Consider the following 25094-nt stretch of genomic DNA (forward strand, 5'->3'; position numbering starts at 1 on the left):
CGTGCCCCAAAATGGCACGACTTGCCACGACAAAATCGTGGCCAAAAGTCATGCAAGTGTCAGCCTAGGGATAGAGTCATGTTCGTGTCATCAGCCCTTTAAGCTGCATGCACAATTAACTGTCGGCACATAATGTAAATAAATAAATAAATGCACAATGATTGGATGTGCTGGATCAAGTGCCATTTTGGAAGCCATCTTTTTCAATACAAAGCAATATCTTGGCAACATACTAGACTCGTATGTCATCATATTATTCTTTATTATTAATTATTTTTTAAATTCTCTTGCATTGATGTTACATCGTATTGCATTTTTACAGCAAAACAACAAACAAACAAAACCCCTCACAAGTTTCCTTATTCAGTCCGCATTTTCTAACCCTGAGATTTTATTTTTTCGTGTTTAAAAGCGAGTGCTTGTGTTTAAAGGTGGTAGCAAAAAAAAAATCTGGCAATCTTGGAGACATGAACTTCACACAGATCATTTTAATAACCTGAAATTTGACATAAGCTGTTGTGGAACTCGACTTTGAATATGAATATTTTCCCTGCATGGTTTAGGTTCTCTTCCCTAAACATACGAGTTAGAACAGAAGTGCTTGTGTAATATACTGTACTAATTCGACACATGGACACATAATGTGATGATACAAAGCTGCACAAAACCTGCATGTCATTGATTACAAAATGGTTTATTGATTTAGTGATTTTATCTAAATTTGTGTAATTCTTCAAAAAAAAAAATATTGCACACGTCATGTACAAAAGTAGAAGCTAAAAAATGTATACCAACATTGTGGCATCTAATCAAAATGGATCATAGATGCAATTTCTAATTTTGAACAGGTACAAAATATACAACTATCAAAAAATTCCGTTCCGATGATCTCATCCATAAGACCCCATGGATTTTAAAGTTAGACCTGTCCAGACCTTTTCTAGGTCTGTCATGCAGTCCACTTCATATATATTAAATGATATATTGGATATATTTATTATAATGTGTAGTTACTTTTCATTTCCCCTTCTGATCAAAATGGCATAAAATGTTATCAAATAGCAGCATGGCGAAAAAGGTATGAATAGGTATTTATGAAATTAATCTTTGATCAAGTATGACAAAGTGTTTGCTACATTAATTTGAACAATTTACAAAAGCGCTTCTTTTGCTTTATATATAACTACAATGCTTCAAGAAAAAAAAAATAGTCATTATGACCAGTCAAACAATTAGCACTGAGTACCTTCACTGTCATCGTGATTACTATTAAAAACGAAAAGCTAAAAATAAAATCAGATTAAAAAAAAAAAAAAAATCTAATCTCGCATCCAAATGAAATTAAAGTTTGAGTGTGACAGTCTAAAGTCAGTATGTGTTAACAGAAAATGCCTTCAAAATACTGATTAGATTATTAGGATTTGTAAAGACTGATGTGAAAGATGTACAGAACAAGTTTTCCTGCTTAAAACAAAGATTCCTCATTCAAAAATGAAAACTAAAAAGGATTGGCACAGACTTAAAGCAGCATGCGACTATTAACAAAATAAATAATCCTATTATGCAATACATTTAGCAAAGGAGTTAGCATGCAACAAGAAATTTGGCTATGGGAAAATTCCTCAAATAAATCTTAAACAAACAAACGAACGCACAAAAAACCCAAAAGAGCTTCTAAGGCTCTTGAGGATGCGATGCTGACGTCTGGATGGTGCCAAGTCTGCCATTCACTTTAACCGTTTTTGTTACCACCGGGACCTGAGAAATCAACAAACACAAAATTAGTGAGGAAAATGCTAGCATGTATAACATAATCCATAATAAGAGCATACTATGGTTTTATTGTTACAGTGGGGAAAACAAGTATTTGATCCGTTGCTGATTTTGTTGGTTTGGCCACTAATAAAGACTTGATCAGTCTGTAATATTAATAGTAGATGTAGTCTAACATGCTGAGACAGAATATCACAAAGAAAATCAAGAAATCGACTTTAAAGAATTTGTATTAATTTATTTGCATTTTATTGAGGAAAATAAGTATTTGAACCCTCTTGCCAAAAGGACTTAGTACTTTGTGGCAAACCCCTTATTAGCAAGCACAGAGGTCAGACGTTTTTTGTAGTTGATGACCAGGTTTCTGCACATATTAGGAGGAATTTTGGTCCACTCTTCTTTGCAAATGACCTCTAAATCATCAAGATTCCGTGGCTGTCGCTTGGCAACTCTGAGCTTCAGCTCTCTCCATAGATTTTCTATAGGATTCAGGTCCGGAGACTGGCTGGGCCACTCCATGACCTTGATATGTTTCTTCTTCAGCCATTCCTTGGTTGCCTTGGCTATATGCTTTGGGTCATTATCCTGCTGGAAGACCCATCCACAACCCATTTTAAGCTTCCTGGCAGAGGGAAGGAGGTTTTCACTTAGGATTTTACGGTACATGGCTCCGTCCATCCTCCCATTGATACGGTGAAGTAGCCCTGTGCCCTGTGCAGAAAAACACCCCCAAAGCATAATGTTACCACCTCCATGCTTGACAGTGGGGATGGTGTTCTTGGGGTCATAAGCAGCATGTCTCTCCCTCCAGACACGACGGGTTGAATTGATGCCAAAGAGCTCAATTTTGGTCTCATCTGACCATAACACCTCCCAGTCACTCTCCAAGTCATTCAGATGTTCATTGGCAAAGTTCAGGCGGGCCTGCACATGTGCTTTCTTAAGCAGGGGTACTTTGCGAGCACTGCAAGATGTTAGACCATTGCGGTGTAAAGTGTTACCAACTGTTTGCTTGGTGACTGTGATCCCAGCTGCTTTAAGATCATCCACTAACTCTGCCCGTGTTGTATTAGGTCTATTTCTCACCGTTCTCATGATCCTGGAAACCCCACGAGGTGAGATCTTGTTTGGAGCCCCAGACCTAGGTTGATTGATGATCATGTTGTGAGTCTTGTACTTGCGCACAATTGCACCAACAGTTGTCACCTTAACGCCCAGCTTCTTGCTAATGGTTTTGTAGCCCATACCGGTCTTGTGCAGGTCTACAATCTTCTCCCTTAAATCCACAGAAAGCTCTTTAGTCTTTCCCATGTTGGAGAGTTTGGAGTCTGACAAACTGATTGATTCTGTGGCCAGGTGGCTTTTATACAAGTCATTAGTGATATCAGGTGTCTTCAATTTAGGTGACAAGATAATTTGGAGAGTCTAACGCTACGTTCACACTGCAAGGCTTAATGCTCAATTCCGATTTTTTTGTGAAATCCGATTTTTTTGTGAGGTCGTTCACATTAACAAATATATCCGACTTGTATGTGATCCTCAGTATGAACGAAAAGCGACCTAAAAGTGTTCCGCATGCGCATTGCAGGATACGACGACGTCACACGCAGTGAGCATGGCCAGTGTTTACGGAAGTAAAACCGCCCGGTTGCGGTATGACCCATCCAATCTAGCTTGAATAGCTGCATCCCCCCAAATGGAAATCAGCTCCCTAACCTCTGCGTCCTTCCATTGAGAAGATTCTGAACCTTCACAGCCCGAAGCGTCCCTCGCATTGATGTCATGTGCAGGGGCGCAGATACGTTTTTTGAACTGGGGGGGACAAAAAACTGGGGGGGGACAAAGCTGCCAGCAAACCAACCCCAACCCCGATATGCCTGTCAAACTAGGGTTAGGGTTAGGGTTATCAGTCTTTTTGTTTTATGTGAGTTGTTGCAACTATGTATACACTGCTGTGCACCTCAATAAACCGAATGGTAATTAGTCTTTTGATTTTTCCGTGAGGTTTGCCTTATGCAAAGAAAGACAGCATAGATGTTTTTTCCTCCCTATAAGTGGGGGGGGACCGAACGAGGTGAATTTAAATCTGGGTGGGACCCTCTATCTGCGCCCGTGATTATGCGCCATGTTGTTGTAACTTTTTTTGAGAGACCCGCCGCCTACTTCAGCGCAGAATAGTGACGTTTGTGGCTTGTTGATGACGTGTAAGTCGGATGAATGCGACCTGGCGGTTCAGACTGAAGTCGCATATGAAAAGAGCGGATAGGGATCGGAATTAGGACCACATATCCAAACGGCCTGGGTCGGATTTGAAAAAATCGGATCTGTGTCGTTCATATTGTCAATAAAAGATCGGATACAGGTCACATATGGGCGAAAAGATCGGATTTGAGTCACTTCAGCCTGCAGTGTGAACGTAGCCTAACTTGTCTGTATTAACAAGAACTCTTGATGGTTACTAGGGGATCAAATACTTCTTTTTCTCAATAAAATACAAATAAATTAATATAGATATTTAAAAGTTATTTTCTGGATTTTCTTTTTGATATTCTGTCTCCACATGTTAGAATACACCTACCATTAAAATTACAGACTGATCAAGTCTTTCTTAGTGGGTAAACCAACAAAATCAGCAAGGGATCAAATACTTGTTTTCCCCACTGTATCTTTGTAAAAACAGTTAGCTTTTACGAATATTCATCAATGAATATTACTACAGAAGCAAGAGTGTCTTGCAGAAGTATTCATCCCCCTTGGTGTTTGTCCTGTTTTGTCGCATTACAAGCTGGAATTCAAATGGATTTTTGAGGGTTAGCACCATTTGATTTACACAACATGCCTACAGCTTTAAAGGTGCACATTTTTTATTTTTATTGTGACACAAACAATAATTAAGATGAAAAAACACAAATCTGGAGTGTGCACAGGTATTCACCCCCTTTCATATGAAACCCCTAAATAAGATCTGGTCCAACCAATTCACTTCATAAGTCACATAATTAATTAGTTGATTAAGATCCACCTGTGTGCAATCAGTGTCACATGATATCTGTATAAATCACCCTGTTCTGGAAGGACCCTGACTCTGCAACACTACTAAGCAAGCAACATGAAAACCAACGAGCCTCCAAACAGGTCAGAGACAAAGTTGTGGAGAAGTATAGATCAGGGTTGGGTTATAAAAAATATCCCAAACTTTGAATATCCCACAGAGCACCATTAAATCCATTATCGCAAAATGGAAAGAATATGGCACCACTACAAACCTGACAAGAGAAGGCCGCCCACCAAAACTCACAGTGGGCAAGGAGGGCATTAATCAGAGATGCAACAAAGACACGGAGCTGCAAAGATCCACAGCGGAGATGGGAGTGTCTGTCCACAGGACGACTTTAAGCCATACACTCCACAGAGAGGGGCTTCAGAGAAGAATGGCCAGAAAAAAGTCGTTGCTTTAGAAAACACGTTTGGAGTTTGCCCAACATCTTGTGGCAGACTCCCCAAACACATGGAAGAAGATTCTCTGGTCAAATGAGACTGAAATTGATCTTTTTGGCCATCATGGGAAACACCATGTGTGGCGCAAACCCAACACCCTGAGAACACCATTCCTACAGTGAAGCATGGTGGTGGCAGCATCATGCTGTGGGGATGTTTTTCATCTGCAGGGACAGGAAAGCTGGTCAGGACTGAAGGAAAGATGGATGGCACTAAATACAGGGCAATTCTGGAGGAAAACCTGTTTGAGCCAACCAGAGGTTTGAGACTGGGACGAAGGTTCACGTTCCAGCAGGACAATGACCCTAAACATACTGCTGAAGCTACACTGGAGTGGTTTAAAGGGAAACATTTAAAATGTCTTGGAATGGTCTAAGCAAAGCACAGAGCTTAATCCAGTTGAGAATCTGTGGCATAACTTGAAGATTGCTGTACACCAACGCAACCCATCTAACTTAAAGGAGTTGGAGCAGTTTTGCCTTGAGGAATGGGCAAAAATCCCAGTGGCGAGATGTGCTAAGCTAATAGAGACATACTCCAAGAGACTTGCAGCTGTAATTGCAGCAAAATGTGGCTCTACAAAGTATAGAGATCTTGCAGTCACGTGACCGGAAAGTACACAGCCGCCATCTTGTCGGTAAAAAACACAGCTGAATACTGCTGCACTCGTGTACAGAATGGATCAATTTCAACCGACGGACTACACGGCTCATTTTTCTAATGAACAGATAACTAGATATATGTCTAAAATAAACGATCTACAGATTAGTGACCCTTATGGCTTACCGGACGGAGTTTTCACGACCGTGTCAGTGGATATTGAACTGCCAGAGGTGGAATACCCAGACGTGTATAATTACCTCATTAACTTTCCCTCGCTGTTCAGTGGTGAAGCACTGCGTGCTTATAAATCTCTGCACAGTTATCTTTACAGAAATTAAGGATTTGTCAGCGACTCAGATGTGGCATCTTGTAAACAAGAAAAAAACAATCCTCATTGGACGGGTAAGTCACTTAAGTACTAACACTATTTATATCAGTATCTAGTATAGCACTGACCAGCCGATTATAGAATAGAATAAGGTAATTCCAGCTGTAATTCCAAATCGTCCGTTTTGTTTACCATGGATCTGGCGTTGGAGAGGTAGAGGCTTAGCAGTGGAGATTTGAGTAGCTGTTTTCTGAGCTTAGTCAACAGGCCGGCTCTGCAGCCTCGCTTTTGCTTCCGCTCCTGACGCCGCCTCCTTCGCTTTGCTTCCGATAACAATCCACGGAGACCCCGCTGGTCTCGCTATCTCGTCCGGAATGTTGTGCATGCGATGGAAATCGCTACAAACCGTCATTTTCTGCTGGAAACCAATGTCCAGTAAGTCCATACGGTTGTAGTGGATATTGAAGTCCGGTACAGACAAACAACACGCAAAAATACACACAAAAAACATAAAAACCGTGCACAGTTAGGGAGAGCTTGTAGCTGCAGCCGTTGTAGTAGAATTGTATATAGTAGGGTTTTCCAGAAGAAAAGGTAGAAATAAAAGCAGAAGTAGAACTAGAAGTAGAAGGCGGAAATATGGCGTTTGACCGACAAGATGGCGTCGGTCACAATCTGGATCGGCTGTGATGTCACATGCAAGTGCTCCATTGACTTTCGGGGGGTGAATACTTATGCACACTTCAGATTTCTGTTTTTTTTTTTTTTTTTTAATTTTAATTATTATTTGTGTCAAATAATCCTTCCAAAAATCCATTTTAATTCCAGCTTGTAATGCGACAAAACAGGACAAACGCCAAGGGGAGATGACTACTTTTGCAAGACACTGGAATACCTTTTGTTCATCACTTGCATTATAATTTTTTCTTACTTGAACTGCCACAACAATGTATAATTTTTCATATTTATTAACATTTATGCAAGTCGTCTCCAGGGTCAACGCTTTCCATCCATCAGAAGTAAATATGTAACTTTACATTTTCTGACCAGTTTTCAGAACAAAAATCTTTGCGTTTCTTGGTAACATGACAAGCTGCATTTATTATGTCTTATGAACTTTGATAGAAAAAAAAATCTGTACTAATTAAGAGGAACTAACTTGTATCACAGATCTTGCACAACATTAAATGTAACCATAAACTGATACAAAGAACAATGTGTCGTTTGTAATAAATAAAAAAAAATTGTCAGCATGGCCAAATTGCTTCAGAAACCCTTCACATCACCCTGTTGTTGATTTCCATTTTTGATTATTGTTCTGTAATGTTTTATTCCCTATATAAATTATACTAAACAGGAATTTATGTCCTTTGCTAGCTATGTAAGTGCTGGTCCCTTTGAGCTTTGCTTCAAATTCGGAAAAGATCCTTACTTTCCTAAGCCGTTCAGCCCCAGTGCCAGAGCGGATGGCCTCCAGAAGTGCTTCTCTGGCAGACTCTGGGTTTCCCCCTGCAGTTAGCATCACAGTCGGCTTGCTGAAGGACAAAGCAGGAGGAGGCGGCGGTGTAAAGGTTGGTGGTGGTGGAGGTACAAACACAGTAGGAGCTGGGGGACTTGTATGTGTCTGTTCGGTCTTGTTGTCCTCAGACTTCCTGAACTGCTCCAGTTCTACAGCGGCTGACGAACTTGTCTGGAAGTCACAATGCATTGTTAGAAATGTCTACTGAAATGAAATTTTTGATAGTTTTAAAATTAAATTCATTAAGCTTGCCTTCTTAAGTCTTGCTGAATTACTTTCAGCTCGGATGGCTGAAAGGAGAGCAGAACGTTCATTTTCAGGTTCCACGCAAGATGGCTTCTTCAAGGTGCTTGTTCTGGAAGAGTCAGATATCTGGACGCAAAAAAGAAGGGTCATTTAAGGGCTTTTTTTTAAAAATTAATTAACCAAATGTATTATCTATGAGAATTTGTGGAAAAAATAAGGATGCATCAGTACTGATATTTGGGATCTTGGTCCAAAATCCTGCTCGTTTACTTGTAAAAAATAATGCACCAATACTGAGATAATATTCTGTGGCGAGGGGCGGCACGGTGGTGTAGTGGTTAGCGCTGTCGCCTCACAGCGAGAAGGTCCGGGTTCGAGCCCCGTGGCCGGTGAGGGCCTTTCTGTGCGGAGTTTGCATGTTCTCCCCGTGTCCGCGTGGGTTTCCTCCGGGTGCTCCGGTTTCCCCCACAGTCCAAAGACATGCAGGTTAGGTTAACTGGTGACTAAATTGACCGTAGGTGTGAATGTGAGTGTGAATGGTTGTCTGTGTCTATGTGTCAGCCCCGTGATGACCTGGCGACTTGTCCAGGGTGTACCCCGCCTTTCGCCCGTAGTCAGCTGGGATAGGCTCCAGCTTGCCTGAGACCCTGTAGAACAGGATAAAGCGGCTAGAGATAATGAGATGAGATATTCTGTAGTGATGCTCTATCCATTATCCATAACTGCTTATCCTGTGCAAGGTCGCAGGCAAGCTGGAGCCTATCCCAGCTGCCTATGGATGAGAGGTGGGGTATACCCTGGACAAGTCGCCAAATCATCGCAGGGCGACAAACAATCAATTCACACCTATGGTCCATTTAAAGGAAACCCGTGGAGACACAGGGAGAACATGCAAACTCAACAAAGAAGGGCCCCCGTCAGCCACTGGGCTCGAACCCAGAACCTTCTTGCTATGAAGAGACAGTGCTAACCACTATACCACCGTCATACTGCGTAACATAAACCGAGTGCATGTTACGAGCGCACCAATGAACAGGTGACACGAAAACAAAAATATACTTTACTTCTAGCTGCACAGGAGTATTTTTTTTCCGAACTGAAATAAAAATCAGGTCTTTGTCATTTCAACCCTACAAAGAAAACACGTAGTGAGCCAACACTTATAATTAACTCTCTAATGTTCTAAAGAACGAGCCTAGAACGTGCATGAATGCACTTGTATGTGCTTTTCATGGTCATTATGTACTCTAAACATAACCAGAATGTTTAAATGTAATATTCATTGATCCCGGATTGATTAATAATGCGTACGTTACTTATTACTGACAAGACTCACATTTGAACTGAGGAAAAAAAAAATTACAAACACACCGATGATTCCCTATGTACCATAACACTTTTTTTTTTTTTTTAAATGTTAGGCACTTTTGGCCAAGAACCAACAATGTCATTATGAAAAGGTTTAACCTGGTTTCTTTGTTAATAATTAAGTGTATATTTGTTTTCTTCGCAACCAGATTTGAAGCAATTACAAGCTGGAATAAACATGTCATTGCTTATGCTGTGGTTATTGCATAACCAATAAGCAGGAATGGAAATTGTGTTTCCTGTTTGGGATACTATACCTTTCTGAGACGTTCCATTCCCTCTCTTGACTGAATTGCCTCCATGAGTGAACTGTGGAGAGAGGTCTCCTTCTCCACCGACTTTGGGACCACAGGCTTAAACTTTTTCACTGGCCCAAATGGACTTGGCTGGAGACCAAGACTATGTAACTCCGGTTTCTTTGCTACTGCTGGATGGGTGGTGTTTATTGCACTGTTTAGAGGCAAAGAGTTTCCTGGGGCCTTTTTCATGGACATGTGCTCTTTAGATGAAGACAGAGTGGGTTCGGAGCATGTAGAAATCCATGCTTGCTGTTGAGGCTTGCTATTTACTGGGTGGGAATTGAGAGCTTTAGTGCTAGATATGTCTGTACCAATGATTTGTGGTTCCCTGGAGACTTCCTGCTTTTTTGCAGTATAACTTGCGTAAGGTTTGGTGCCAGCAAGAAAAGGCACAGAGTTTGCAGATGTGTTTGAGGCCTTATGACTTGATACTGCTTGCACAGGTCTTAGGTCATTCTTACAGTCTTGGCTAGTTAATTGCTTTTGTCCAGCAGATGTTGATTCTGGAAACTTATGAACTCCATCTACCTTGCTTGAGGAATTCTCTGTGTACTTCGTTATAGCTGAAGCTACATAATGACTTGAAGTTCGTCTGGAAGGCTTGAGGAAAGTAAGATTCTTCCTGTGCTCTGAGAAAAAGATATTTTCTGCAGGATCTGAAACGGCAAGCTTTTTCATTACTGCAGATGCGAGGTTGGTGCTTGGCCCACTGACCTGCTTTGGTGGTTCTTTAAGACTTGATTTTTCTGTAGGCTGCGATGTGACTGTTACAGGTAATGATATGGGGGTTTCCAGTAGTTTTCCAGCTTCTCCAGTCTTTACAGAAACTCTTTTATAGGCAGTAGGTGCTGAATTCTCCTTCCTAGCTGAGCTCCAGAAGGCCTTAGCTTTATCAAGGAGTGGAGAATCTCGGTCATCATTTGCCTCAGGAAGGTCATTAGATTTATCTTCAGTCTCTTTCGGTGTGACCATGTTCCCCAACTCATCAATTTTTATGGCACCTATACGCAAGGAGCCTTCTGACTGGACGTGATTTTGGGACCCGACTGGTTTGGTAGGGACAACGGTAAACGTTTTCAACCCAAATCTAGACGTCGGTGTCTGGCTGATCAAATTTTGTGCTTTAACAAACAAGGCTCTGTCCACTTCTGGGTTTTCCTTGCTATGGCTCTGTACTGTTGGTGGAGGCCAAAGTCTGCTTTCAGGAACATTCTGTGCACTACGGGTAACCGTAGACATTGCAGGACTTTGAGATGCTTCTGGCAGCTTCTGTTTATCCGGTTTACTTTTACCTTTAATCCCTGGGCTTACAGTGACCGTCTTTGTTTCCTGCTTCTTGTCATCTGACTGAAACTGATTTGCTTGGGACGGACGAATACTTGCTTTCTTTGACATGCAAGCATTGTTGTTTTTATTTTGGAGATCGACGATTGGCTTGCTTGATCCATCTTGTTTGTTCTGGTTACTGTGCAATAGTGCTGCCTCATAAGCACTCAAACTGGTTGGACTGTCATCAAGGACTTCGTCAATGGCTGTAACTGGAACATCCATATCAACCACGGACACAGGGATCTCATCGTCCATGCACACAGATGCCTCATCTGAGTGATTCACTTCTAATTGATAGGAGAGAGAGTTTAAGTGGATATTAGTTATTCAGTAAAAGCTGGGGGATTAATGCTCGATTTTTCTTTTCACTCACACAGACGAGAAGAAACTTCAGGTCGCAATATAAACTTTAAACCATGGACTTAGGCTACATCCACACGACAACGGCAACGAGATTTTTTTTTTTTTTAAATATCGCGTCCACATGGGCAACGGATCAGTAAAATATCAGGTACATATGGCAACGCAACGCTTGCTGAAAACGATGCAATACACATGCCACACCTCTACGTGCGCTGTAAGACGGTCCCATCGGAGACACCAGAACAATAGAAGTATGACGCATGTGCATAAACCCCTTCTTCTGTAGCATCAGCCACAAGGTTTTGATTATTAATCAGTAGCGTAAAATAGTATCTATTGTCTAAAGACACTTATTTATATTTCATATTAAAACGTCTATGTAAATTAATACATAGAAAGCCTGGCCAGGCGCTGAACGTTCTTCTGCCTTCACTTTAAGAGAAATTCAGGGCGAGCATGAGCCTAGGAAGTCTATAGGGTTCTTCCCTGTCACTGTCACACGCACACACCTTCTCACTCCCTATCCTATGGATATAGTCCCTTTAAATCACGTGCTCGTTTTTTGAATGGAGACGTGGAAAGAGGAATGAATGGGGGTAGATGGAAGCCAGCACGCCAACATTCTGATATCCTCCAGAATTCTTTAAAGGTCCGGAATAAATTGAATGCTACACGTTGATGGATTACTTTGTTCTTCTACGCCCTTTTTGAGGAATGTATTGTCGGACTTAAACCAACATCTGAAGAGGTGAGATCGCTCCTTTTTTTTCCTTTTTATTTGTTGACAACTCGCATCGAGTTCGTTACACTTCTACCCGGCGTGAAGCACTCACAGTCATGTGGTTGTGACATCATCGTAAACAAATCCGTTCGACTCATCCAGATGACTTCGCAACAGCGCCGTTGCCAGATTTTTCCACTCTGGAACCCGTTCTCAAAAGATTTCATTTTGGGGCACCCAAAACGCCGGTGCCGTGTGGACGCCAGGCCGAAACGATAAACAATTTTATCAGATTCACCTGAATCCGTTGCTGTGTGGACAGGGCCTTAATCTCCTCCATTTTTGACAATATATTATTTTGTAAATGAATGAAGTTTAATTAAATTAAGAGTACAAGACTACATGTATATAGAGTTACTTGTACCATCTGCCAACTTTGCATCCAAATCAGCCAAGGTTAAGTGGATCTGGGCAGTCGTCTCTGCGTCTTTCTTATAGCCATCATTTCTCTTGACTGTTTGGTTCCCGGGTCGCATGTTTCCGCTGCTTACATAGAGAACACCAAAATTACTGAATGGCTGTAATTAATTCCAAAATATGCACTAAGAATTAGCTATTAATCAAGCATTTACGTTTTTTTTTTTTTTTAGTGAGACAAGAGATCAGAAAATAACTCCCGAGGTGCAACTTCAACCTGTCCAAACAGAATGCAAAATCAATGCAGAACCTTCATTTTCTTCTGAACTATATTTACGGTGAGATAAAAACACATCTATCATTATTTAAATGCTGTCAATCTGACAAGATTTTTCTCCACAGTCAAGAAGATGTATCTTTCACCACCTACTGAATATACAACCTTTTTAATATGCCTGAGCTCGAAAAAAAAAAAAAAACCTCTCTTTCCTGGAAGACTGAAATAGCTCTTTCCAGGAAGACTTTATTGGACATGTGCGAAGCAAAGTTTTAGGTGACGCTGCAAGCACAGGCAGCTCCTGCTCCAAGATCCATTAGCACTTCTGGCTCTGCAAAAGCCAGACTCTTACAGAAGCAACGAGCAACATGAGCCAGGCTGTGCTCCCACATAATGTGGGAGAGCTCCAGCTGGTCCCAATGGACAAGGACCCAGGCAGGAGTGTTTGCAAAAGATTAAATATATTTATATTATATCTTAAGCTCAAGGAAAGGTACAACTGCATTTCCAAAAAAGTTGGGAACTGAGTAAAATATAAATAAAAACAGAATACTATGATTTGCAAATCAAGGAGACCCTATATTTCATTGAAAATAGTACAAAGACAACATACCAAATGTTAAAACTCAGAAAGCTGATTGAAAAAAAAAATGCTCATTTTGAATTTAGTGCCAGCAACGTTTCAAAAAAAGTTGGGACAGAGCCAACAAAACACTGGAAAAGTTATGATAAATAAACAACTAATTAGGTTAATTGCCAACAGGTCAGTAACAGGATTGGGTATAAAAAGAGCATCCTAGGTGGGGTTTACATTAGACCGTATCAGCGGATCATCAGATTAACGTTTTTAAAACGATTAACGTGCACATAGCAACGCCAATACACGATTCGCGTGCACACAGCAACGCCAATACACGGATACGCTCGGCTCCGCAGGCATCCTGCGCTCCAAATCACTCCGCCCTGAACAGCGAGTGCCCTCTGGAGGGTGCGCACAGAGCTCACAGAGCGCGCGAGTGAAGCGCACGAGCAGTGATTCGGGACTGAGCCGCTGTGTGTGTGCTCTCAGTGCATATCGGGCATGCGCGTCACTTACCACTTGCAAGTGGAAGGATGGCAAGCCTAAAGACAATCATAACTACACAATGGGCAGTATTTGCATCAGTATTTGCAGTATTTTCATACTTTTATACTCTTTAATGAAAGGTGATACAAGGCGGAAGTACGCGCCGTTTTTCAGCAGTCGCGTCACATGACCAACGCCAGCGAATCAGGAAGGTGGATGTCACAGTGACGTTGTCCAATGACGACGCCAGCTAGAGCTCAGCACAGCGTATCCGCTCATTCTCAATGTTTACACAGCACCGGACCAGACACGATCTGGATTGAATACGTGGACCCTGGCGGATTCCCGTTTCCCGGCGTTTTAATGTAAACGGACAGTGCATCCGCGAAGAAAACGAGACAGATACGGTCTAATGTAAACTTGGCCCTAGACAGGCGGAGTATCTCAGAAGTAAGGATGGGGAGGGGTTCACTGCTCTGTGAAAGACTGCGTGGGCAAACTGTGCAACAAGTTAAGAATAACGTTCCTCAATGTAAAACTGGAAAGGCTTGGGGGGGGGGAACTATGGCCTCATAGTTAGAGAAGCAGATTTGGGACTAAAAGGTCACCGGTTTGATTCCCTTGACCAGCAGGAATGGCTAAAGTGCCCTTGAGCAAGGTGTGTCACTCCCAACTGCTCATGTATGTTGTACATTGCTCTGGATAAGAGCATCTGCCAAATTCCTGTAATGTAATGTATCACATCATCTACGGTAATTTCATTAAAAGAATCAGAGAATCCAGAGAAATCTCTGTCTGCAATGGACAAGGCCAAAAACCAACACTGGATTCTTGTGATCTTCAGGTCCTCAAGTGACACTGCATTAAAAAACAGACACAATTCTGTAGTGGAAATCACTGTATGGGATCAGGAACAATTCCAAAAGCCATCGTCTGTGAACGCAGTTCATCACTGCATCCACAAATGCAAGTCAAAACCAGATATAAACAATATTCAGAAACACAGCAGCATCCTCTGGACCCAAGCTGTTTTACAATGGACTGAGGCAAAATGGAAAAATTTCCTGTGGAAAATCCATCCATTCCCCGTAACTGCTTATCCTGTGCAGGGTCGCGGGCAAGCTAGAGCCTATCGCAGCTGACTATGGGCGAGAGGCGGGGTACACCCTGGACAAGTCACCAGATCACCACAGGGCTGATGCACAGAGACAAACAACCATTCACACCTACGGTCAAAAATAATAATAATATTAATAATAATAATAATAAACAACACCAACTTTATTTGCCAGGTATGTGAACACATGAGGAATTGGACTCCGGTTTCACTTAGCTCTCTTAGTACAAACAGATAAAAAGCGTACACAAAAACAAAAAGCTATGTACGTGTAGAAGGGTAAATAATTTAGAGCCACCAATTAGCCTAACCTGCATGTCTTTGGACTGTGGGGGAAACCAGAGCACCCGGAGGAAACCCACGCAGACATGGGGAGAACATGCAAACTCCAAACAGAAAGGCCCCTATCGGCCACTGGGCTCAAACACAGAACCTTCTTGCTGTGAGGCAACAGTGCTAACCACTACACCACCGTGCCGCCTCCTGTTTGGAAATCATGCATCCTCCAGGCTAAAGAGGAGAGGGGCGGGCCATCCAGCTCATCAGTGCACAGTTTAAAAGCCAGCATGTGATGATATGGTGGTGCATTAGTGCACATGACACGGGTTGCTTGCACAGCTGGGAAACCACCATTAATACTGAATGATGTATACAGGTTTTAGAGCAACCTGCTGCCATCCAGATGACATCTTTTTCAAGGAAGGCCTTGCTTATTTCAATGACAAACCACATTCTGCATGTATTACAACTGCATGGATCTGCAATAAGAGAGTCCGGTTGCTAAACTGGCCCGCTGGCAGTCCAGACCTGTCTCCCTTTGAAAAACACAAAATACGACAAAGGAGACTCTGAACTGTCGAGTAAAGGCCAATTTATGCTGACAACCCAGTCCTTGCAGATGGCGTCGCAGATGGTGTCTGCGAAGCCCCCCCCCCTTCGCAGACGCTCTGCGCGCACCTCCCAAAAATTGTGATCACCGCAGACAGCCTCGCAGACAAGAGGGCTCTGATTGGTCCACTCTACATCTGCTGTACACGCACTTCCGCTTCCCTACTTTCCCGGTTTGGTTTGTTTACACGACCACCATTTTTAAAAACACGAGCGAAGATGGAGCAGCACGAAGAGCGGTTGATTGAGGAAGTGAGGAAGTACGTACATCTATACGACTCCAGTTCTAGTCATTATAAGTAACCGGAGGATAAACACTCCACTAACCACACCCACCAACTACTCCTAGCGATTTCGCGACTTCGCGCCCCCTTGCGTTGTGGCGGTGAATAACATCGCGCACGCCTATTACTCCCCGCTCAAAGATAAATTACAACTGTCTGCGAAAAGCTATCTGCGAAAGCCTTGTCGCAAGAGCATGCAGAGGCCCTAACTGAAACTGTATATCAGGCAAGAATGGGCCAACACTTCTCTTACAAAACTACAGCGATTGGTCTCCTCAGTTCCCAAACGTTTAGAGTGTCGTTCAAAGTAGAGGTGGTGCAACACAGTGGTAAACATACCCATCCCACCTTTTTTGAAACGTACAGTATTGCTGACATCAAATTCAAAATGAACATATATTTCTCAAAAACCAATACATTTTTGTTCTGTTTCAACATTCGATATGTTGTCATTGTACTATTTTCAATGAAATACAGAGTTTCCATAATTTGTAATTTATCGCATTCTGTTCTTTTGTACGTTTTACACAGCATCCCGCCTTTTTTGGAATTGGGGTTGTGAAAAAAAAAGCATCTCTGATTAGATCTGGCTGCAAGGTTGATATTAATGTGCTTGATTTGATGCATGGTCTTTTCTATAGTAACAACTTACAGTACACAAGGACTTGGATGTTGGACACTCCACATATACTGTATGACCCTCCATTACAAATCCAGTCAGAGGTCTTAAGTCACGATTTTAAATGGGAAAATACATTGTGTGGGCTAAAATAGTTGAATTTTAGATTGTGGCGTAATAGACTATAATGTCTACAGTTTCATGGTTTAAAAGAATATTGCAGAAATTCATACCTCGTGACCTTTAAAACATGCTTTAATTGAGATGTTTTCAAATCCTGATACAAGTTCGTAAAAAGTGCGAAAAATGCCTTTCAGACTTTGCACCACAGATCACGTATTTCTGAGGAAAACTCTTCATGTCTGATATCAAAATACACTGGAGATTTCCCACTCATTTCAAGTATTCATTTTGATGTCATTTCAACAAGTCACCAATTAAATGGCATAAAACAAACTCATCTTTGTGGAAACAAAATTTGTATTATGGGATTTAATCTTCTTGTTGCTATGAATGATCTATAAGAAGGCTTCTGATTGGTTACAGTGCTTCTTTGCATGGACCGTTCTCAACACACAGTCCATTTTCTGTATGAACCATGGCGGCAGAAACCGGAAAGCTCATCACATCTCATCTCATTATCTCTAGCCGCTTTATCCTGTTCTACAGGGTCGCAGGCAAGCTGGAGCCTATCCCAGCTGACTACGGGCGAAAGGCGGGGTACACCCTGGACAAGTCGCCAGGTCATCACAGGGCTGACACATAGACACAGACAACCATTCACACTCACACTCACACCTACGGTCAATTTAGAGTCACCAGTTAACCTAACCTGCATGTCTTTGGACTGTGGGGGAAACCGGAGCACCCGGAGGAAACCCACGCGGACACGGGGAGAACATGCAAACTCCGCACAGAAAGGCCCTCGCCAGCCACGGGGCTCGAACCCGGACCTTCTTGCTGTGAGGCGACAGCACTAACCACTACACCACCGTGCCGCCGAAACCGGAAAGCTCATCTCATCTCATTATCTCTAGCCGCTTTATCCTGTTCTACAGGGTCGCAGGCAAGCTGGAGCCTATCCCAGCTGACTATGGGCGAAAGGCGGGGTACACCCTGGACAAGTCGCCAGGTCATCACAGGGCTGACACATAGACACAGACAACCATTCACACTCACACTCACACCTACGGTCAATTTAGAGTCTCCAGTTAACCTAACCTGCATGTCTTTGGACTGTGGGGGAAACCGGAGCACCCGGAGGAAACCCACACGGACACGGGGAGAACATGCAAACTCCGCACAGAAAGGCCCTCGCCGGCCACGGGGCTCGAACCTGGACCTTCTTGCTGTGAGGCGACAGCGCTAACCACTACACCACCGTGCCGCCGAAACCAGAAAGCTCTTAACTTAAATTGCAACAATAATTAAAAGCTGAGCGATTTAGCTGTGTATTTCTTCATACAACCATGGGAAGAGGATATTATAACTGATATCAAGAACAATGAAGATGAGTTTGAGGATGACTTTGACCCAAAAAAAGCCGATTTCAAGTTTGTCATGGAAAATGCTGCCTGTTAAGCTCTCAATGGCAGTGATGTTGAACTAGTTGAGTGAGAATAAGCTTCAAAGGTGAGTCATGTTTTTATATCTTGTGGGCAGTTACGATGATCTTTCTGCAATGTGTTGTGGAAGTTGTTATTGTCAGGGGCATCATAAACACAATGGGAATCTGCATTAATTTCATGAGTATAAGGATATATTTTGAAGTCTTACAGAAGCCTAACATTATATCATTAAGTTTATGTGCACTGTGTGGACAATGCATAGCACTGAAGGCACATAAAAAGGTAAGCAACCAGAAACCAGAACGAGAAGTTTCAGGTCATATTCAATTCCAAGACTTTGACAAAGACCTGACATGTAATTAACATGTACAGACCCTTTCTTTTTCATGCCTTTTTATTTTTAAATTGACAAGCATGGGTTGCTACAGTGGTGCCTACGGTGGCTGCACATAACAGACTAGACTAAATTGAATAAAATAGGCCTCATACCTTTTGTTGTATTGGTTTCCTACAGCTCAGTGAACTCCTCTTTTTTTTCCAGCTGCACATGTCGGATTGGGCCTGATGGAACACCTCCTGATGCTATCAATTTTTAGGACCCAAAGAAATGATCCAGACTTCCCTCACCTGGACTACTGCTAACTAGACAACAGTATCTCTACAAACACATCCAAGCCTTTGTTCCTGATTCCTACAAGGACATCAAAAAAAGGTCAAAGTCCCTCTCATGCCAGAATCCGGTCTTCTCAGGCAGTCTCCTGTCCCAGTACTAACCAACTCTTTAAGGCGTATGGGTGCGGCACTGACCTCTGTTTTGATAGCCCTCGGCCTCTCGCCTATACCAACTCTAAGGCGTATGGGTGCGGCACCGATCTCCGTTTCAATAGCCCTCGGCCTCTCGCCTATACGTACATAAAGAAATGATCCAGACTTCCGTCACCTGGACTTCCGCTAGCTAGACAACAGTATTTCTACAAACACATCCAGACCTTTGTTCCTGATTCCTACAAGGACATCAAAAAAAGTCCAAGTCCCTCTCACGTCAGAATCTGGTCTTCCCAGGCAGTCTCCTGTCCCAGTGCTAACCAACTCTAAGGCGTATGGGTGCGGCACCGACCTCCGTTTCAATAGCCCTCGGCCTCTCACCTATACGTACATAAAGAAATGATCCAGACTTCCGTCACCTGGACTTCCGCTAGCTAGACAACAGTATCTCTACAAACACATCCAAGCCTTTGTTCCTGATTCCTACAAGGACATCAAAAAAAGGTCAAAGTCCCCCTCATGCCAGAATCCGGTCTTCTCAGGCAGTCTCCTGTCCCAGTACTAACCAACTCTTTAAGGCGTATGGGTGCGGCGCCAACCTCTGTTTTGATAGCCCTCGGCCTCTCGCCTATACCAACTCTAAGGCTTATGAGTGCAGCACCGATCTCCGTTTCAATAGCCTTCGGCCTCTTGCCTATACGTACATAAAGAAATGATCCAGACTTCCATCACCTGGACTTCTGCTAGCTAGACAACAGTATCTCTACAAACACATGCAGACCTTTGTTCCTGATTCCTACAAGAACATCAAAAATTAAAGCCGCAAGCGGCCTTGACGGGCCCTCGCGCCAGCGGCCAGGGGGGGCGGGGGCATGCGTCCCCGCGAAATACCGTAAAGAGTCTGCTTGCCAAGTTTGACCAATCAGAAGCTGCAATATCATTTGTGCCATAACCAGCACCCCCAGGGGTGAAAGTGCACAAAATTTGGCGGATATGTCAGGAGAGCTATGAAGAGTTTGCGTATGAAGTGTGATGACAACTGAGTAAATAGAAGATGAGAGATAGATTTTTGAAGAATAAATTTTTTGGTTTTTCCCATGTCAGAAGGTGGCGCTATGCTGTACATGAGCGATTATGAGTTGGAGAAATAAGTGTCTACAACAGCAATGCACTATCACAAGGTAGTGGTGTGAAGGAAAAGCATTATGGAATTATTTACCAAAAACCCGTTTTGGAGAAATTGCGTCGGCCAAAAACAGCGCCCCCCATGGACGAAAATTCCCAAAATGTGGTGTACATGACATGGGCGGTAGTAAGAGGGTGGCCGTGAAGTTTGACCAAATTTGAGGAAAGATTGGATTGTTTGCCCAAAAATAGCGCCCCCAGTGGCGAAATAGCACAGAAAATGGGGAACATGTCAGAAGCCCAATGAGGGATTTGCGTGTGAAGTATGAGCAGTTTTGAGCAATTAGAAGATTTGTTATGAATTTTTAAGCATGTAAAATTTTGCATTAAAAATTGATTGACGTATAACTTCTGAGCGGTTTAAGCTACGTGAAACTTATTTAGTAACTTTTGTCAGCCATGTCTGTAGATGATGTGTATCAATTTTGGTGACATTCCTATGAACAGTCTAGGAGGAGTTGCGCCGTCTTCGTGGCCATGCATTTCGCACAAAAGTGAAATTACCTCACTTCCTGTTGGGCGTGGCTAATGCATTGGCATTACATTTTTGTCCGGCTTAGTGAGATACATATGCGTACCAAATGGCATGCCACTCCTACAAACTACATGGCAACCAGGCACCTTAAAGCGGGAGGCCAAAATCACAACGAGTTAGGGGGCGCTATAGAGGCCCTGAGGCCCGGCTGGATCTGGGCTTTTGGTTCTCAGTAGCGGTGGCAGTCTAAGAAAAAGGAGCCAAATTTCGTGCGTTGTCGACCATGGCAAGCGCCCCAATAAGGGTCTTGAAAAGAGTTTGCTTGCCAAGTTTGACAAATCAGAAGCTGCAATATCATTTCCGCCATCACCAGCACCCCCAGGGGCGAAAGTGCACAAAATTTGGCGGACATGTCAGGTTAGCTATGAAGAGTTTGCGTATGAAGTTTGATGACAATTGAGTAAATAGAAGATGAGATATAGATTTTTGAAGAATAAATTTTTTGGTTTTTCCCATGTCAGAAGGTGGCGCTATGCTGTACATGAGCGATTATGAGTTGGAAAAATAAGTGTCTACAACAGGAACGCACTATCACAAGGTAGTGGTGTGAAGGAAAAGCATTATGGAATTATTTACCAAAAACCCGTTTTGGAGCAATTGCGTCGGCCAAAAACAGCGCCCCCCATGGACGAAAATTCCCAAAATGCGGTATACATGACATGGGACGTAGTAAGAGGGTGGCCGTGAAGTTTGACCAAATTTGAGGAAAGATTGGATTTTTTGCCCAAAAATAGCGCCCCCAGTGGCGAAATATCACAGAAATTGGGTAACATGTCAGAAGCCCAATGAGTGATTTGCGTGTGAAGTATGAGCAGTTTTGAGCAATTAGAAGATTTGTTATGAATTTTTTAGCATGTAAAATTTTGAAGTGAAAATTGATTGACGTATAACTTCTGAACGTTTTATCCTACGTGAAACGTATTTAGTAACTTTTGTCAGCCATGTCTGTAGATGATGTGTATCAATTTTGGTGACATTCCCATGAACGGTCTAGGAGGAGTTGCGCCGTCTTCGTGGCCATGCATTTCGCACAAAAGTAAAATTACCTCACTTCCTGTTGGGCGTGGCTATGCATTCATAGAACTTTTTTTGTTCGTCTCAGTAAGATACATATGTGAACCAAATTTCGTTCCTCTACGACAAACTATATGGCAACCAGGAGCCTTCGAAAAAAGGCAAAATTTTCAAGGCGTTAGGGGGCGCTATAGAGGCCCAGAGCCCCGCCCAGATCTGGGGTTTTGGATCTGAGTAGCGTAGGGGATGCCGATAAAATGATCCAAAATATGCGCGTTTTCGTCCACAGGAAGTGCCCCAAAAAAGGCCGAACAGCGACCGCGACTAAGGAATAATAATAATAATAATAATAATAATAAGAATAATAATAATAATAATAATAATAATAATAATAAAAAACCGAACAAGATCAATAGGGCCTTCGCCCTATAGGGCTCGGGCCCTAAAAAGGTCAAAGTCCCTCTCATGCCAGAATCTGGTCTTCCCAGGCAGTCTCCTGTCCCAGTACTAACCAACTCTTTAAGGCGTATGGGTGCGGCACTGACCTCCGTTTCAATAGCCCTCGGCCTCTCACCTATACGTACATAAAGAAATGATCCAGACTTCCATCTCCTGGACTTCCGCTAGCTAGACAACAGTATCTCTACAAACACATCCAAGCCTTTGTTCCTGATTCCTACAAGGACATCAAAAAAAGGTCAAAGTCCTTCTCATGCCAGAATCCGGTCTTCTCAGACAGTCTCCTGTCCCAGTACTAACCAACTCTTTAAGGCATATGGGTGCGGCACCGACCTCTGTTTTGATAGCCCTCGGCCTCTCGCCTATACCAACTCTAAGGCGTATGGGTGCGGCACCGATCTCCATTTCAATAGCCCTCGGCCTCTCGCCTATACGTACATAAAGAAATGATCCAGACTTCCGTCACCTGGACTTCCGCTAGCTAGACAACAGTATCTCTACAAACACATCCAAGCCTTTGTTCCTGATTCCTACAAGGACATCAAAAAAAGTCCAAGTCCCTCTCACGTCAGAATCTGGTCTTCCCAGGCAGTCTCCTGTCCCAGTGCTAACCAACTCTTTAAGGCGTATGGGTGCAGCACCGACCTCCGTTTCAATAGCCCTCGGCCTCTCACCTATACGTACATAAAGAAATGATCCAGACTTCCATCACCTGGACTTCCGCTAGCTAGACAACAGTATCTCTACAAACACATCCAATCCTTTGTTCCTGATTCCTACAAGGACATCAAAAAAAGTCCAAGTCCCTCTCATGCCAGAATCCGGTCTTCTCAGGCAGTCTCCTGTCCCAGTACTAACCAACTCTTTAAGGCGTATGGGTGCGGCACCGACCTCTGTTTTGATAGCCCTCGGCCTCTCGCCTATACCAACTCTAAGGCGTATGGGTGCGGCACCGATCTCCTTTTCAATAGCCCTCGGCTTCTCGCCTATACATACATAAAGAAATGATCCAGACTTCCGTCACCTGGACTTCCGCTAGCTACACAACAGTATCTCTACAAACACATCCAAGCCTTTGTTCCTGATTCCTACAAGGACATCAAAAAAAGGTCAAAGTCCCTCTCATGCCAGAATCCGGTCTTCTCAGGCAGTCTCCTGTCCCAGTACTAACCAACTCTTTAAGGCGTATGGGTGCGGCACCGACCTCTGTTTTGATAGCCCTCGGCCTCTCGCCTATACCAACTCTAAGGCGTATGGGTGCAGCACTGATCTCCGTTTCAATAGCCCTCGGCCTCTCGCCTATACGTACATAAAGAAATGATCCAGACTTCCGTCACCTGGACTTCCGCTAGCTACACAACAGTATCTCTACAAACACATGCAGACCTTTGTTCCTGATTCCTACAAGGACATCAAAAAAGTCCAAGTCCCTCTCACGTCAGAATCTGGTCTTCCCAGGCAGTCTCCTGTCCCAGTGCTAACCAACTCTTTAAGGCATATGGGTGCAGCGCCGATCTCCGTTTCAATAGCCCTCAGCCTCTCACCTACAGTATACAGCTAGGGTTACAGCGGTGGGCTAGTCCTCTGGTAACCATGAGAGTTTGACCTCCCCACTTGCATCTCTATTGCAGCATGCCTTGCCAGATGATAGTCGGTACCATTTTTATGATGGTCTTTGGTATGACCCGACCGCGAGTAGAACTCACGATCTCCCAGTCGAGAGGTGGACATGCTAACCACTGGGCCAACTCGCGGTCCCTACGAGGACATGATGACAGAGGATGAAGAGATACAGGTGATAAAGGACAAGAAGGACAGAGTCAAGGTAATGGTCGTGGGCGAAGATGTAGCTGCAGAAGCGGGCGTGATCATGGGTATGGTTGTGGCCATGACAGAAGGGTTGAAGCATGGGGGTCTTTTGTTGTCATACATGAACATTTTCAAGGAACTTTACAATTTTGGAACTTTTAAACTGTAAACTGAAGGGGAAATGCATGGAAAATACAAGGGGAAAAATCCTGAAAAAAATCTACATTTTGTAAATATATTAAGAACACGTTTCTAATAAGGTACAGTGAAAAAAATTGGTGTGTACATCTGTCAACCCATAATAAATATGTACCCCAAATGACATTTTAATATTTTTTGAAATACGCATTGCTAAGGAGTTTATGTAGTAAACTTTATAAGCAGGATTTCTCCATTCCTGACTTTTTGTAAAATGTAAACTTGTTAAACATTAATGCAAAATCTGACTACTTCAAAGGCCCATACCTCAGTGGTATATTGGTCAAATTTCTTGATCTATGCAGCATAATTTTTAAGCTTCTTTATAGCCTTTCATAAAAACATAACTCAATTTTGAAAAATTAACCCATGCGACTGGTATTTTACAGGAGGGTCACGTACGTATGGGCAGCAAAAAAATGTGCATAATTGTTGATATGGTGAAGTTTTTTTTGTGAGGAGATGTTTAGCATTCATGTAAGGAGTCTCCAGTATCAGCACTTTGTAACAGTCAGAGGTAAAGTTGCAACTTTTAAGTTTCCCAACACATAAATGTATTCAAGATGATGGTTTTCACAGCAACATAACAAGCTGCATTTGTTTTAATCCTATTAATTTTGAGAGAAAATGACAGCCTAATGATAGGCATATCAGATGCTTGGATATTTTTAATCATCATTAAAAAGCTTATAATCTCTGCTTTCTAAAGAAATTTATCTTGTTAGGATCTGTTCAGTACTTTGGGAGTAACGGCAGGTTGAAGTTGGTACAACAGTGTACATTCTGCTCAGGTGATGTTGGGAAACTCAGTGCTTTTTGAGTCACGGGAAAGCGGTCAGCCTCTCT

General features: G+C 42.9%; 1 protein-coding gene across 9 annotated transcripts in view; it reads right to left on the minus strand.

Annotated features, from left to right (window-relative positions):
* Window positions 1–299: 299 nt before the first annotated feature.
* cobl (cordon-bleu WH2 repeat protein) overlaps window positions 300–25094 on the minus strand; it is a 237280-nt gene continuing 212485 nt past the window's right edge. For 7 of the 9 annotated variants that reach the window (XM_060921192.1, XM_060921189.1, XM_060921191.1 and 4 more), the window contains 5 exons: window positions 12472–12593; window positions 9593–11250; window positions 7974–8093; window positions 7635–7892; window positions 300–1758 (listed from right to left, as the gene is read on the minus strand). In XM_060921192.1, the coding sequence (XP_060777175.1) occupies window positions 1675–1758; window positions 7635–7892; window positions 7974–8093; window positions 9593–11250; window positions 12472–12593 (2242 nt within the window). In that variant the 3' untranslated portion in view covers window positions 300–1674. The remainder of the gene's footprint in view (window positions 1759–7634; window positions 7893–7973; window positions 8094–9592; window positions 11251–12471; window positions 12594–25094) is intronic. The other 2 variants (XM_060921193.1, XM_060921186.1) reach the window with 1 other exon arrangement.

The sequence above is a fragment of the Neoarius graeffei genome, chromosome 5 (genome assembly GCF_027579695.1).
Source record: "Neoarius graeffei isolate fNeoGra1 chromosome 5, fNeoGra1.pri, whole genome shotgun sequence".
In the NCBI taxonomy this organism is placed as follows: domain Eukaryota; kingdom Metazoa; phylum Chordata; class Actinopteri; order Siluriformes; family Ariidae; genus Neoarius; species Neoarius graeffei.